This window comes from Oncorhynchus kisutch, linkage group LG7 (genome assembly GCF_002021735.2).
Source record: "Oncorhynchus kisutch isolate 150728-3 linkage group LG7, Okis_V2, whole genome shotgun sequence".
NCBI lineage: Eukaryota > Metazoa > Chordata > Actinopteri > Salmoniformes > Salmonidae > Oncorhynchus > Oncorhynchus kisutch.
The window spans coordinates 4,722,518-4,737,137 of NC_034180.2; the positions used below are offsets into that span (position 1 = coordinate 4,722,518).

A 14,620-nucleotide genomic window follows, 5' to 3' on the forward strand; every position below is an offset into this window, starting at 1 on the left:
AGGCCGTCCCCACCCTGCTGCTCCTTATATCACCACTGCTACTGCTACTGTTAGTGTTACTGCTACTACTAGTACTACTGCTACTTCTACTACTAGTGCTACTACTACTGCTACTGCTATTACTACTGCTACTACTAGTGCTAGTGCTACTGCTACTACTAATGCTACTACTACAAATGCTGCTACTTCTATTGCTACTGCTTCTACTACTGCTACTGCTTCTACTACTGCAACTGCTACTATTACTGCTACTGCTATTACTACTGATACTACTAGTGCTACTGCTACAACTACTGCTACAGCTACTGCTATTACTACTGATACTACTAGTACTACTGCTACTGTTACTGCTACTGCTTCTACTATTGCTACTGCTAGTGCTACTACTATTGCTACTGCTACTACTACTGCTACTGCTACTACTACTACTACTGCTACTGCTACTGCTTAAACCTCTAGGTACATGTACCCTACTGTAGAAGAACGACTGCTCTAAGTCTGGTGGAGGCTCTGGAAACAATATTGTCCCCTGACATGTTCTGGTTAGGCTAAACAGCTAACACCCCAGCTAACTCTCCTACCGCTCCCAGAAAACGACTGTATGTAAACACAGCTTAATGTACAGTACATGTGGGGGCACTCCTCTGCTCCTCTGACGTAAACACAGCAGACAGACAAGACGAGAGGCTGTCTGTAGATACATCTCCCGTGTAACCTCTTGCTCACGATATACTGCAGTTTTCATAAGTTGAGGCAGGTTAAGTTATGCTTCAGGATGTTTACTGCAGGAGTAGCAACATCTCATCTTTACATCACCCAAGTGGGTGCTGCACAGGTGTGTGTATGATGGAGGAAATGACACTAACTCTAATTATGTCAAATTGATTTCAGGTCTGGTGACAGAAACGCCATCCATTTAACTGTCCTCACTACACGTAGTGACTATGGACTCAGTCCATAATGCTCCACAGTGCACTGCCCTGCCTAGATGGAAAGTTAATCAAGGTTCACTGCTGGGATTTCCTGTAGTAGCACCTCTTATATCAACACACTGACAGGAAGCCTTCACAGCACAGGAACAATAGGTGTCCACATTAAATTGGCCAATATGAACCTCTATATCCGTTCAAGGGAAAATACTGTTGCTGTACAACATAAGGCAACCTTCCACTGTATTCAAAACACACACAACCCTTTCGCCACATATACTCCCAATAAAGAGAACCAGAATCCAGGAACTGACTGGAAAAACTGAGCGAGTTTGTTGGAACTGGGGACTTTTGGTTAGCATGCTGACAGCAGAGACGCTATCCTAAGTTTCTTGGTGCGAGAACGAGCTCTTTGCAGGCTTAAATACATCCGCAACATCTTGCAAACTGTTCTTGAAGTGTATTTCCTGTCCTGTGGTGGACATTGCTTCCTTCTCACTTTCTGGGCATTTGGAAAAGTCCCTGTGACAGATATCTGCTAGAACGCTTTTAGCAGTTAATTCAACGGACCCAATGTACTGGATCTGAAAACACAATGGGTAGACTGGATTAAGAATCCAGAAAAAGGCACTAGAATAGGCCTATATAATGCAGAGAAGATACTTTACAGAACTACTCCTACTATTACTATTAACCCTAACTCCTACAGGGCTAGGAGCAGATCAACATAGCTAACTTAACTATTACTATTACCCCTAACTCCTACAGGGGTAGGAGCAGATCAACATGGCTAAGTTAGAGGACTGGATTAAGAAAAGGAACACTTACTCTGGTAGAGATCGTCGTATGATGGAGTGTACTTGTCTGTAGGCATCCAGTTTGGACAGACAATTGCACACGGTGTGGTTGGCAAAGCTGATCGTCACTAGGTTGTTATTTGTCCTGCTGGAAACTGTGATTTCAAACAGCTAGGAGAAACAGAGAGAGAAAATGAGTCAAGTAAACAGATAGTAGGACTTTCAGACAGTTTTCTTTAATCACCATAATGGTGAAACCTACAATGAATAGTGGTTTTCAGACAGTTATGAGAGAAAAACAACTTTTATCAAGCAACTGTCAGAGATAATAGTACTTGTAGGATCTGTATTTGTCTAGTTGATGTCACAGCACAACCAAACTTGATGATCAACCTTTTTGCCACAGTTTCTTTGCAGCATTCTAGTCAGGACCATTTGAGGGTTGAAGATTAAATCTAAAAACAACCAGATAAGTGGGGCTAAGAATGGGGCATGTTGTGCAACTCTAAATTCACAGACCACTGACACACAACCACACTGTGTATAAACTCTCTAACCACAACTACAGACAACATTGAAGTGGACGGGATAGCAGCCATGAAAGAGGGAATGAGGCAAGGGAGCTTGTTGTTATTAGTGTTGGCAGGAGCTTTCTGTATCATGCCTTGATCAATTAAAAACTATTCATTGAGGTTACTCTGTTCTAGGGCCGCATAGGGAGGAATAGAGTAGACTCAAGCAGTGATTGAGAGTGAGTCTCTGAATGGCCATTGGCCCCCAAAGCATGAATAGCAAACAAGCGTCTCTGTGACTTGAATCCAGACTTTTCTTCCCTTCAATGAAACAGGTCAGTCCACATTCACTCAAAGAAAATAACAGACCACTCAATGAGGACTATAGTCCTTTAGGATGATTAAAACTGACCTAAGCAATCACCCCGATCCTCCACCTGGCAAACATGTTACCAAGGCTGCTCAGTCTGATTAGTCTCAACACCTTGGCAATGGGCTTTGGCAGAGGCCATTCCAGCTTCCTTTTAAGATAGCGGTAAAACCTGACAAATGCCCCGGCAATAAATACTGCAACCCTTATCCCAATACATTGATGAGGTTGGGAATGGTTTATAAGTGAGGGGAATACCAAAAATACTGTAATAACGGGATGATCTGACCCCCATGCCCTAACGTCGCCCCAGAAAGTCCTCCCCGGTGACAGGGAGGGGTGCTTCCCTACCTTCCCCTACCCGCCCCTCCTTCCCATCCACATCCGGCTCCTTACAGCCGTGCTTACGCACTTATACTGCATCACACATCCCCCCTCAACACACTAACCCCTCGTTAGGCTGGCAACGTACATGAGAGAGATTCCTTAAGGCGTCTTGATGTACTGTACCTGACAATGGACACTACTCGCATCTGGGGAAAGGAAAGTGAGCACTACCAAAGAGCTGTCTTAAAGAACACTCCCACTGTACCCACAGAATAGTTCATTGAGGGCAGAGGAAAGAAATGCTTAAAAGATCTGTAAAATCAACTAGCGATGCTCAAATAAAATGTTATTGGTCACATACACATGGTTAGCAGATGTTAATGCGAGTGTAGCGAAATGCTTGTGCCTCTAGTACCGACCGTTCAATAATATCTAACAAGTAATCTAACACATTTTACAATGACTAACTTACACACACAAATGGAAAGGGATGAATAAGAATATGCACAGTTGAAGTCGGAAGTTTACACACACCGTAGCCAAATACAGTTAAACTCAGTTTCTCACAATTCCAGACATTCAATCCTCGTAAAAATTCACAGTCTTACTTAGGTCAGTTAGGATCACCACTTTATTTTAAGAATGTGAAATGTCAGAATAATAGTAGAGGGAATGATTTCTTTCAGCTTTTATTTCTTTCATCACATTCTCTGTGGGTCAGAAGTTTACATACACTCAATTAGTATTTGGTAGCATTGCCTTTAAATGGTTTAACTTGGGTCAAACGTTTCGGGTAGCCTTCCACAAGCTTCCCACAATAAGTTGGGTGAATTTTGGCCCATTCCGACAGAGCTGGTGTAACTGACTCAGGTTTGTAGGCCTCCTTGCTCGCACACGCTTTTTAAGTTTTGCCTACACATTATTCTACAGGCTTGAGGTCAGGTTTTGTGATGGCCACTCCAATACCTTGACTTTGTTGTCCTTAAGCCATTTTGCCACAACTTTGGAAGTATGCTTGGGGTCATTGTCCATTTGGAAGACCCATTTGCGACCAAGCTTTAACTTCCTGAATGATGTCTTGAGATGTTGCTTCAACATATCTACATAATTTTCTTTCCTCATGATGCCATCTATTTTCTGAAGTGCACCAGTCCCTCCTGCAGCAAATAACCCCCACAGCATGATGCTGCCACCCCCTTGCTTCACGGTTGGGATTGTGTTCTTCGGCTTGCAAGCCTCCCCCTTTTTCCTCCAAACATAACGATGGTCATCATGGCCAAACAGTCATATTTTTGTTTCATTAGACCAGAGGGCATTTCTCCAAAAAGTATGATCTTTGTCCCCATGTGCAGTTGCAAACCATAGTCTGGATTTTTTTATGGCAGTTTTAGAGCAGTAGCTTCTTCTTTGCTGAGAAGCCTTTCATGTTATGTTGATATATAACTCATTTTACTGTGGATATAGATACTTCTGTACCTGTTTCCTCCAGCATCTTCACAAGGTCCATTGCTGTTGTTCTGGGATTGATTTGCACTTTTCGCACCAAAGTACGTTCATCTCTAGGAGACAGAACGCGTCTCCTTCCTGAGCGGTATGACGGCTGCGTGGTCCCATAGTGTTTATATTTGCGTACTGTTGTTTGTACAGATGAAGGTGGTACCTTCAGGCGTTTGGAAAAGGTCCAAAAAGAAATCTGAGGTCTTGACTGATTTCTTTTAATTTACCCATGATATCAAGCAAAGAGGCACTGAGTTTGAAGGTAGGCCTTGAATAACATCCACAGGTACACCTCCAATTGACTCAAATTATGTCAATTAGCCTATCAGAAGTTTCTAAAGCCATGACATCATATTCTGGAATTTTCCAAGCTGTTTAAAGGCACAGTCAACTTAGTGTATGTAAACTTCTGATCCACTGGAATTGTGATACAGTGAATTATAAGTGAAATAATCTGTCTGTAAACAATTGTTGGAAAAATGCCTTGTGTCATGCACAAAGTAGATGTCCTAACCGACTTGCCAAAACTATAGTTTGTTTACAAGAAATGTATGGAGTGGCTGAAAAACGAGTTTTAATGACTCCAACCTAAGTGTATGTAAACTTCCAACTTCAACTGTACATACATAAATAAATGGATGAGCGATGGCCGTACGGGATAGGCAAGATGCAGTAGATGGTATTGAATACAGTATATACATATGAGATGAGTAATGTAGGATATGTAGTGACGAGTGATACCTTTATTAAATCCATTTATTAAATTGATTTAAGTGGCAAGAGATTTGAGTATGTATGTTGGTAGAAGCTACTCTATGTTAGTGATGGCTGTTTAACAGTCTGAGGGCCTTGAGATAGAAGCTGTTTTTCAGTCTCTTGGTCCCAGCTTTGATGCACCTGTACTGACCTCGCCTTCTGGATGATAGCGGGGTGAACAGGCAGTGGCTCGGGGTGGTTGTTATCCTTGATGATCTTTTTGGCCTTCCTGTGACATCGGGTGGTGTAGGTGTCCTGGAGGGCAGGTAGTTTGCCTCCGGTGATGCGTTGTGAAAACCGCCCTGCGGTTTGAGCCCTGCGGTTGTGGGCGGAGCAGTTGCCATACCAGGTGGTGATACAGCCCGACAGGATGCTCTCGATTGAGCATTTGTAAAAGTTTGTGTTGTGTTTTCGGTGACAAACCAAATTTCGTCAGCCTCCTGAGGTTCAAAAGGCGCTGCTGCGCCTTCTTCACCACGCTGTCTGTGTGGGTGGACCATTTCAATTTGTCTGTGATGTGTACGCCGAGGAACTTGAAACTTTCCACCTTCTCCACTACTGTCCTGTCGATGTGGAGGGGGGATGCTTCCTTTGCTGTTTCCTGAAGTCCACAATCATCTCCTTTGTTTTTTTTAAGTTGAGTTAGAGGTTATTTTCCTGACACCACACTGACAGGGCCCTCACCTCCTCCCTGTAGGCCGTCTCGCCATTGTTGGTAATCAAGCCTACCACTGTAGTGTCGTCTGCAAACTTGATGATTGAGTTGGAGGCGTGCATGGCCACGCAGTCATGGGTGAACAGCGAGTACAGGAGAGGGCTGAGAACGCACTGTTGTGGGGCCCCAGTGTTGAGGATCAGCGGGCTGGAGATGTTGTTTCCTACCCTCACCACCTGGGGGTGGCCCGTCAGAAAGTCCAGGACCCAGTTGCACAGGGCGGGGTCGAGACCCAGGGTCTCGAGCTTAATGATGAGTTTGGAGGGTACTATGGTGTTAAATGCTGAGCTGTAGTCTATGAACAGCATTCTTACATAGGTATTCCTCTTGTCCAGATGGAATAGGGCAATGTGCAGTGTGGTGGCGATTGCGTCGTCTGTGGACCTATTGAGGCGGTAAGCAAATTGGAGTGGATCTAGGGTATCAGGTAGGGTGGAGGTGATATGATCCATGACTAGTTTCTCAAAGCACTTCATGATGACAGAAGTGAGTGTTACAGGGCGATAGTCATTCAGCTCAGTTACCTTTGCTTTCTTGGGAACAGGAACCATGCTGGCCATCTTGAAGCATGTGGGCACAGCAGACTGGGATAGGGATTGATTGAATATGTCTGTAAACACACCAGCCAGCTGGTCTGCGCATGCTCTGAGGATGCGGCTAGGGATGCCATCTGGGCCGGCAGCTTTTCCGAGGGTTAACACATTTAAATGTTTTACTCACGTTGGCCACGCTGAAGGAGAGCCCACAGGCTTTGGTAGCAGGCCATGTCAGTGGCACTGTATTGTCCTCAAAGCTAGCAAAGAAGTTGTTTAATTTGTCTGGGAGCAAGACGTCAATGTCCGCGACGAGGCTGGTTTTCTTTTGTAGTCTGTGATTGACTGTAGACTCGGCCACATACGTCTAGTGTCTGAGCCGTTGAATTGCGACTCTACTATGTCTCTATACTGACGCTTTGTTTGTTTGATTGCCTTGCAGAGGGAATAACTACACTGTTTGTATTCAGTCATGTTTCCAGTTGCCTTGCCATGATTCAATTGGGTGGTTCGTGCTTTCAGCTTTGCGCGAATGCTGCCATCAATTCACGGCTTCTGGTTAGGGAATGTTTTAATAGTCACAGTGGGTACAACATCACCGATGCATTTGCTAATTAACTCGCTCACTGAGTCAGCGTATACATCAATTTTATTGTCTGAGGCTACCCGGAACATATCCCAGGACACGTGATCGAAGCAATCTTGAAGCATGGAATACAATATGTCAGACGAGCATTGGATAGACCTGAGCATGGGTGTTTCCTGTGTTAGTTTCTGTCTATAGGCTGGGATCAACAAAATGGAGTCATGGTCAGAATTGCCGAAGGGAGGGCGGGGGAGAGCGGGGGAGAGCTCTGTATGCATCGCGGAAGATAGAGTAGCAATGGTCGAGAATGCTACCAGCCCGTGTCGCACATTTAATATGCTGATAGAATTTAGGAAGCCTTGTTCTCATATTAGCTTTGTTAAAATCCCCAGCTACAATAAATGCAGCCTCAGGATGTATGGTTTCCAGTTTACATAGAGTCCAGTGAAGTTCTTTCAGGGCCGTCGGGGTATCTGCTTGGGGGGGATATACACGGCTGTGACTATAATCAAAATAATTATTTTGGTAGATAATGAGGTCGGCATTTGATTGTAAGGAATTCTAGGTCAAGTGAACAAAATGACTTAAGTACCTGTATGTTGTTATGATCGCACCGTGAGTCATAAGGCATACCCCCCACCCTTCTTCTTACCAGAGAGTTGTTTGTTTCTGTTACAATCTCTGATGTCTTTCTGGAAGGCAACTCGTGCCCTAATTTCGTCCACCTTGTTGTCCAGAGATTGGACATTGGCGAGTAATATGCTCGGAAGCAGTGTATGGTGTGCTCGCCTTCTAAGTCTGACCAGTAGGCCACTCTGTCTGCCTCTCCTGCAGCGACCGTGTTGTTTTGGGTCGGCCTCTGGGATAAGATCCCACGTCCAGGGTGGAGGTCCGAACAAAGGATCCGCTTCGGGAAAGTCGTATTCCTGGTCGTAATGTTGGTAAGTTGACGTCGCTTTTATATCAAATAGTTCTTCCAAGCTGTATGTCATAATGCTTGAGATTTTCTGGGCTAACAATGTAAGAAATAATACAGAAAAAAACTAAGTACTGCATAGTTTCCCAAGGACCTGAAGCGACCATCTCTGTTGGCGCCATGATACTGCAGGTCATGTAAAGCAAAAGTCAGGTAAACTGTTTACTAATTAAGTTTATCGTAACTATTCAGTGAGTCAACCTGTCTGACTGCCAGCCCTGTCAAACACATGAGTTCGTTGAGTCATTTACAATCCACTGAGCCTGCACATTGTCTGGGATCAGGTGGGCATAAAGCCAGATAAGAGGTAACTGGAGAGACTTTTGATTGGCCATTAGTTCTGGTAGTGGAAACCAAACAGTAGGCCTACAGACCAACCTGCCTGTCCACAGACCAACCTGCCTGGCTACAGACCAATCTGCCTGGCCACAGACCAACCTGCCTGGCCACAGACTAACCTGCCTGGCTACAGACTGACAAGTAATCCAAAGGTTGTGGGTGAAGACATATCCAAGATAGCGTAGCAGTCAGACGTCTTTGTCCTGTCGTGTCCCTTGTATATATCGTTTTACATATTTTTAATTGCATATCCTTTAAAATATTTTGCTAAACCTCATCATCTAAATACTCTCCTGCAACCCGCCTCACCCGATGTGGCGTGGATCTGCTTTTTTTTCCTAAAGTATTTATATTTACTTCGGATCTGGAATCCCTCAACTGAAGCTAGCCAGCTAACTACCAGCTATTAGTCAGCAGACCATTGCCAGCGGTCATCAGCTAACCTTCAACTTGGAAAGCTCTCGCCAGTTCGAACAACGTGACTCTAACCAGAGCATAACGGACCTGTTATTTTTATCCCCGGATTCCTACCGCAAACTGAACATTTTCATCTAGATATTCACAACTAGCTAACCGCAATCCCGGATGACTACTCCTGGCAAGCATTTCCATCCCAGAGCAAGCACCAATAAGCTTGAAGCTAGCCCGGCCAGGGCTCCTGTGCTACCACCGAAGCATACTCCTGGGCTATATCGGCCTGCTAGCTACCTAGAGCTACTTGGAACCCTACTAATTCCACGGCTGGTCTATCGACATCACCGCACGAAGAGGCAAAAACAGACTTACCCCCATCGCGACGTCCCCTACAAAGGCTAACTTTCTAGCCCCTGCTATCTGCTTGCTTGCTAACCCAGTCTGTTAACTGCTAAACTGCCGGGCCCTGGTCTGCTAACTGCTAGCTTGCCTGCCCGGTCTGCTAACTGCTAGCCCTTGCTAACTGCTTGCTTGCTAACCCGGTCTGCTAACTGCTAGCTTGCCCTGGTCTCCTAACTGCTAGCCCATGCTAACTGCTTGCTTGCTAACCCGGCCTGCTAACTGCTAGCTTGCCCTGGTCTACTAGCTGCTAGCTTGTTTAGCTCCGGCCTACTAACTGTTAGCTTGTTAGCCTGCTAACTGTCTGAATCGCCGTGTCCCCAGCCAGCCCAATCACTCACTGGACTATGTTCACTTGGCTATGCATGCCTCTCTCTAATATCAATATGCCTTGTCCATTACTGTCCTGGTTAGTGATTACTGTCTTATTTCACTGTAGAGCCTCTAGCCCTGCTCAATATGCCTTAACCAACCATGTTGTTCCAACTCCTACATATGCGATGACATCACCTTGTTTAAACATCTCTAGAGACTATATCTCTCTCTTCATTACTCAATGCCTATGTTTACCTCCAATGTACTCAAATCCTACCTTACCTTTGTCTGTACACTACGCTATCGTGCCCAGAAACCTGCCCCTTTTACTCTCTGTTCTGAACATGCTAGACGGCCAGTTCGTATAGTCTTTAGCCGTACCCTTATCCTACTTCTCCTCTGTTCCTCTGGTGATGTGGAGGTTAATCCAGGTCCTGCAGTGCCTAGCTCCACTCCCACCCCCCAGGTGCTCTCATTTGTTGACTTCTGTAAACGTAAGCCTTGGTTTCATGCATGTTAATATTAGAAGCCTACTCCCTAAGTTTGTTTTACTCACTGCTTTAGCACACTCTGCCCACCCAGATGTCTTAGCCGTGTCTGAGTCCTGGCTTAGGAAAAGCACCAAAAACCCTGAAATCTCCATTGCTAACTATAAGGTTTTCCGCCAAGATAGAACTGCCAAAGGGGGCGGTGTTGCAATCTACTGCTAGATAGCCTGCAGAGTTCTGTATTACTTTCTAAGTCTGTACCCAAACAATTTGAGCTTCTACTTCTAAAAATGCACCTTTCCAGAAACAAGTCTCTCACTGTTGCCACTTGCTATAGACCTCCCTCTGCCCCCAGCTGTGCCCTCGATACTATATGTGAACTGATTGCCCCCCATCTATCTTCTGAGCTCGTGCTACTAAGTGACCTAAACTGGGACATGCTTAACACCCCGGCCATCCTACAAACTAAGCTTGATGCCCTCAATCTCACACAAATTATCAATGAACCTACCAGGTACAACCCCAAACACGGGCACCCTCATAGATGTCATCCTAACTAATTCGCCCTCCAAACGACCACCCCCCATCCTGTGGCGTTAGCAAACGCATTAGCAAACGCCCCCTGAAACACTTCTGCGAGCAGGCCTTTCTAATCGACCTGGCCGGGGTATCCTGGAATGACATTGACCTCATCCCGTCAGTAGATGATGCCTGGCTATTCTTTAAAAGTGCCTTCCTCACCATCTTAAATAAGCATGCCCCTCTCAAAAAATGTTGAACTAGGAATAGATATAGTCCTTGGTTCATGCCAGACCTGTCTGCCCTTGACCAGCACAAAAACATCCTGTGGCGTTCTGCATTAGCATCAAATAGCCCCCGTGATATGCAACTTTTCAGGTAAGTTAGGAACAAATATAGACAGGCAGTTAGAAAAGCCAAGGCAAGCTTTTTCAAACAGAAATGTGCATCTCAAAAAAGTTCTGGGACACTGTAAAGTCCATGGAGAATAAGAGCACCTCCTCCCAGCTGCCCACTGCTCTGAGGCTAGGAAACACTGTCACCACCGATAAATCCACTATAATTGAGAATTTCAATAAGCATTTCTCTACGGCCGGCCATGCTTTCCACATGGCTAACCCTACCCCGGTCAACAGCCCGGCACCCTCCACAGCAACCCGCCAAAGCCCCCACCATTTCTCCTTTACCCAAATCCAGATAGCCGATGTTCTGAAAGAGCTGCAAAATCTGGACCCCTACAAATCAGCCGGGCTAGACAATCTGGACCCTCTCTTTCTAAAATGATCTGCCGAAATTGTTGCAATCCCTATTACTAGCCTGTTCAACCTCTCTTTCGTATTGTCTGAGATTCCCAAAGATTGGAAAGCTGCCGTGGTCATCCCCTTCTTCAAAGGGGGTGACACTCTAGACCCAAACTGCTACAGACCTATATCTATCCTTCCCTGTCTTTCTAAGGTCTTCGAAAGCCAAGTTAACAAACAGATTACTGACCATTTCGAATCCCACCATACCTTCTCCGCTATGCAATCTGGTTTCAGAGCTGGTCATGGGTGCACCTCAGCCACGCTCAAGGTTCTAAACGACATCATAACCGCCATCGATAAGAGACATTACTGTGCAGCCGTATTCATCGACCTGGCCAAGGCTTTCGATTCTGTCAATTACAACATTCTTATTGGCCGACTCGACAGCCTTGGTTTCTCAAATGATTGCCTCGCCTGGTTTACCAACTACTTCTCTGATAGAGTTAGTGTGTCAAATTGGAGGGCCTGTTGTCTGGACCTCTGACAGTATGGGTGTGCCACAGGGTTCAATTCATGGGCTGACTCTCTTTTCTGTATAAATCAATGATGTTGCTCTTGCTGCTGGTGATTCTCTGATCCACCTCTACGCAGACGACACCATTCTGTATACTTCTGGCCCCTCCTTGGACACTGTGTTAACTAACCTCCAGACGAGCTTCAATGCCATACAACTCTCCTTCCATGGCCTCCAACTGCTCTTAAACGCAAGTAAAACTAAATGCATGCTTTTCAATCGATCGCTGCCCGCACCTGTTTGCCCATCCAGCATCACTACTCTGGAAGGCTCTGACTTAGAATACGTGGACAACTACAAATACCTGGGTGTCTGATTAGACTGTAAACTCTCCTTCCAGACTCACATTAAGCATCTCCAATCCAAAATTAAATCTAGAATCGGCTTCCTTTATCGCAACAAAGAATCCTTCACTCATGCTGCCAAACATACCCTCGTAAAACTGACCATCCTACAGATCCTCGACTTCGGTGATCTATATAATAGCCTCCAACACTCTACTCAACAAACTGGATGCAGTCTATCACAGTGCCATCCGTTTTGTCACCAAAGCCCCATACACTACCCACCATTGCGACCTGTACGCTCTCGTTGGTTGGCCCTGGCTTCATACTCGTCGCCAAATCCACTGGCTCCAGGTCATCTACAAAGTCTCTGCTAGGTAAAGCCCCGCCTTATCTCAGCTCACTGGTCACCAAAGCAGCACCCACTCGTAGCATGCGCTCCAGCAGGTATATCTCACTGGTCACCCCCAAAGCCAATTCCTCCTTTGGTCGTCTTTCCTTCCAGTTCTCTGCTGCCCATGACTGGAACGAATTGCAAAAAATCTCTGAAGCTGGAGACTCACATCTCCCTCACTAGCTTTAAGCACCAGCTGTCAGAGCAGTTTACAGATCACTGCACCTGTACATAGCCTATCTGTAAACAGCCCATCTATCTACCTACCTCATCCCCATACCGGTATTTATTTATTTTGCTCCTTTGCACCCCAGTATCTCTACCTGCACATTCATCTTCTGCCGATCTACCATTCCAGTGTTTAATTGCTATATTGTAATTACTTCGCTACCATGGCTACCATATTTCCTTAACTTACCTCATTTGCACTCACTGTATATAGACTTTTCATTTTCATTTTGTTCTACTGTATTATTGACTGTATGTTTTTGTTTATTACATGTGTAACTCTGTATTGTTGTATGTGTCAAATTGCTATGCTTTATCTTGGCCAGGTCGCAGTTGCAAATGAGAACTTGTTCTCAACTAGCCTACCTGGTTAAATAAAGGTGAAAAGAAAATGTCAGGGGGAATAGACACAACCAGCTAGTCTTTCTCTGGGGATACCCAGTAGTACCATGAGTCAGTGGTTTAGCTATGAGTCTCCAAGTAAGCCTATCCAAAGAGTCACGGGAGCTGTAGTTGGGCTTGAAATCAATTAAATCTGAATTTGCAAAATAGCATGGAAAATGCAGCTTCAATTTTCAATCTGAATCCAATCACGCTTGGTATGTATCCAACCGGCAATGTTGAACAAGTAGTTACGTTACCAAACACATGTAGGCTATATTACTTAGCTGTGTTATTGAACTGCAGGTTTCAATTTCATTCTTGGTGCCCTGTGTCTTGCTAATGAGAGCTGAATAGAAATATAGAACCCTTCGCTTAAATCGGACCACTTTGGATGGGAAAACATACATATATGTTTTATCTGCATAGATCAGTGCACGCCAGCGCCCAACTGAATTGTACAGACGAGTGCTAATCTAACATCTATGCTCCCCCAGTGTCTCCTTGAATGTTGGCGCATGCTTATTCTCTGACGCAAACACATTTACTGTACCACACAGACCCTCCCCCACAACATATCACATCCTAAGCCCCATGAGTCTAGTTCACTCGTCATGAAAAACAATGCAGTGTTGAATTGCACGAAAACAATTGTACAACTATTAGGTATTTTTTTCTGGTCCCTTAAAATAGAGAATCTAATTTCTTAATGGTCCAAAAAAATGTGTTAGGGCAGTAAAGGTTATAGGAAAAGCCCTTAGGTTCCCAGGGGTGACCAGGATTAAGTCAATTAGGTCATTGAGCTACACCTACAGAGGCTGTGGTAAGTCTCCATAGAAACATTAGCAGTCTAGCAACAGTTGCAATGCTAAGGCCTTGACCAGGAGGGCTCAAACCCCTGACTGTGAGCGTGTCATGCTTTAAATCACACAGACTCAGAACAGCCAGGCTGGGATCAGCCCACCCAAAATAAGTGGACAATTAAAAGAGGCCTAGCCACTAATAACTCCAACACACACACAACCTCGCGGAAGACCCCCTGCCTGCCGTTTACCCCCTGAATCAAGGTGGGACACTGAGAATGAACCTCTCACTCCCCTCAGTCTAGTAGAGAAAAACTATGTGTAGGCTTTAAAGAAGCTGTAAGCACATCAGAGTACCTTCAATAAGTCATTTGGATTTCTACATATCACACTCTGTAAAAACAATGCGTTGTTTTGGCATTTTCATATGAATCAACTAAACCGTTTCTAAATCATATGAAGCAAGGCTTTAATCCAACTCCAGTCCTCAGGGGCCTGTGTGTCTAACAGTTTTCAGGTCTTGCCATTCAACTAGTAAAATGATGATCTGTGGTCAATCAAGATACTGCGGCCTGTGAGGACTGAAGTTGAGTACCAGCTCTGTTTAAGAACCCCACTCCAACATAGCCAACACACACGCACGCGCACACACACACGCACACACACACACACACACACACACACACACACACACACACACACACACACACACACACACACACACACCACAGCCCCCCCTCC

The 14,620-nt window shown here is 45.1% G+C and overlaps 1 protein-coding gene across 1 annotated transcript in view; it reads right to left on the bottom strand.

The window, feature by feature from the left end:
• Positions 1–14,620, bottom strand: part of LOC109894032 (vascular endothelial growth factor C-like) — a 59,501-nt gene that overhangs the window by 20,677 nt on the left and 24,204 nt on the right. The window contains exon 4 of the mRNA XM_020487248.2: positions 1,758–1,897. Within this exon, the coding sequence (XP_020342837.2) occupies positions 1,758–1,897 (140 nt within the window). The remainder of the gene's footprint in view (positions 1–1,757; positions 1,898–14,620) is intronic.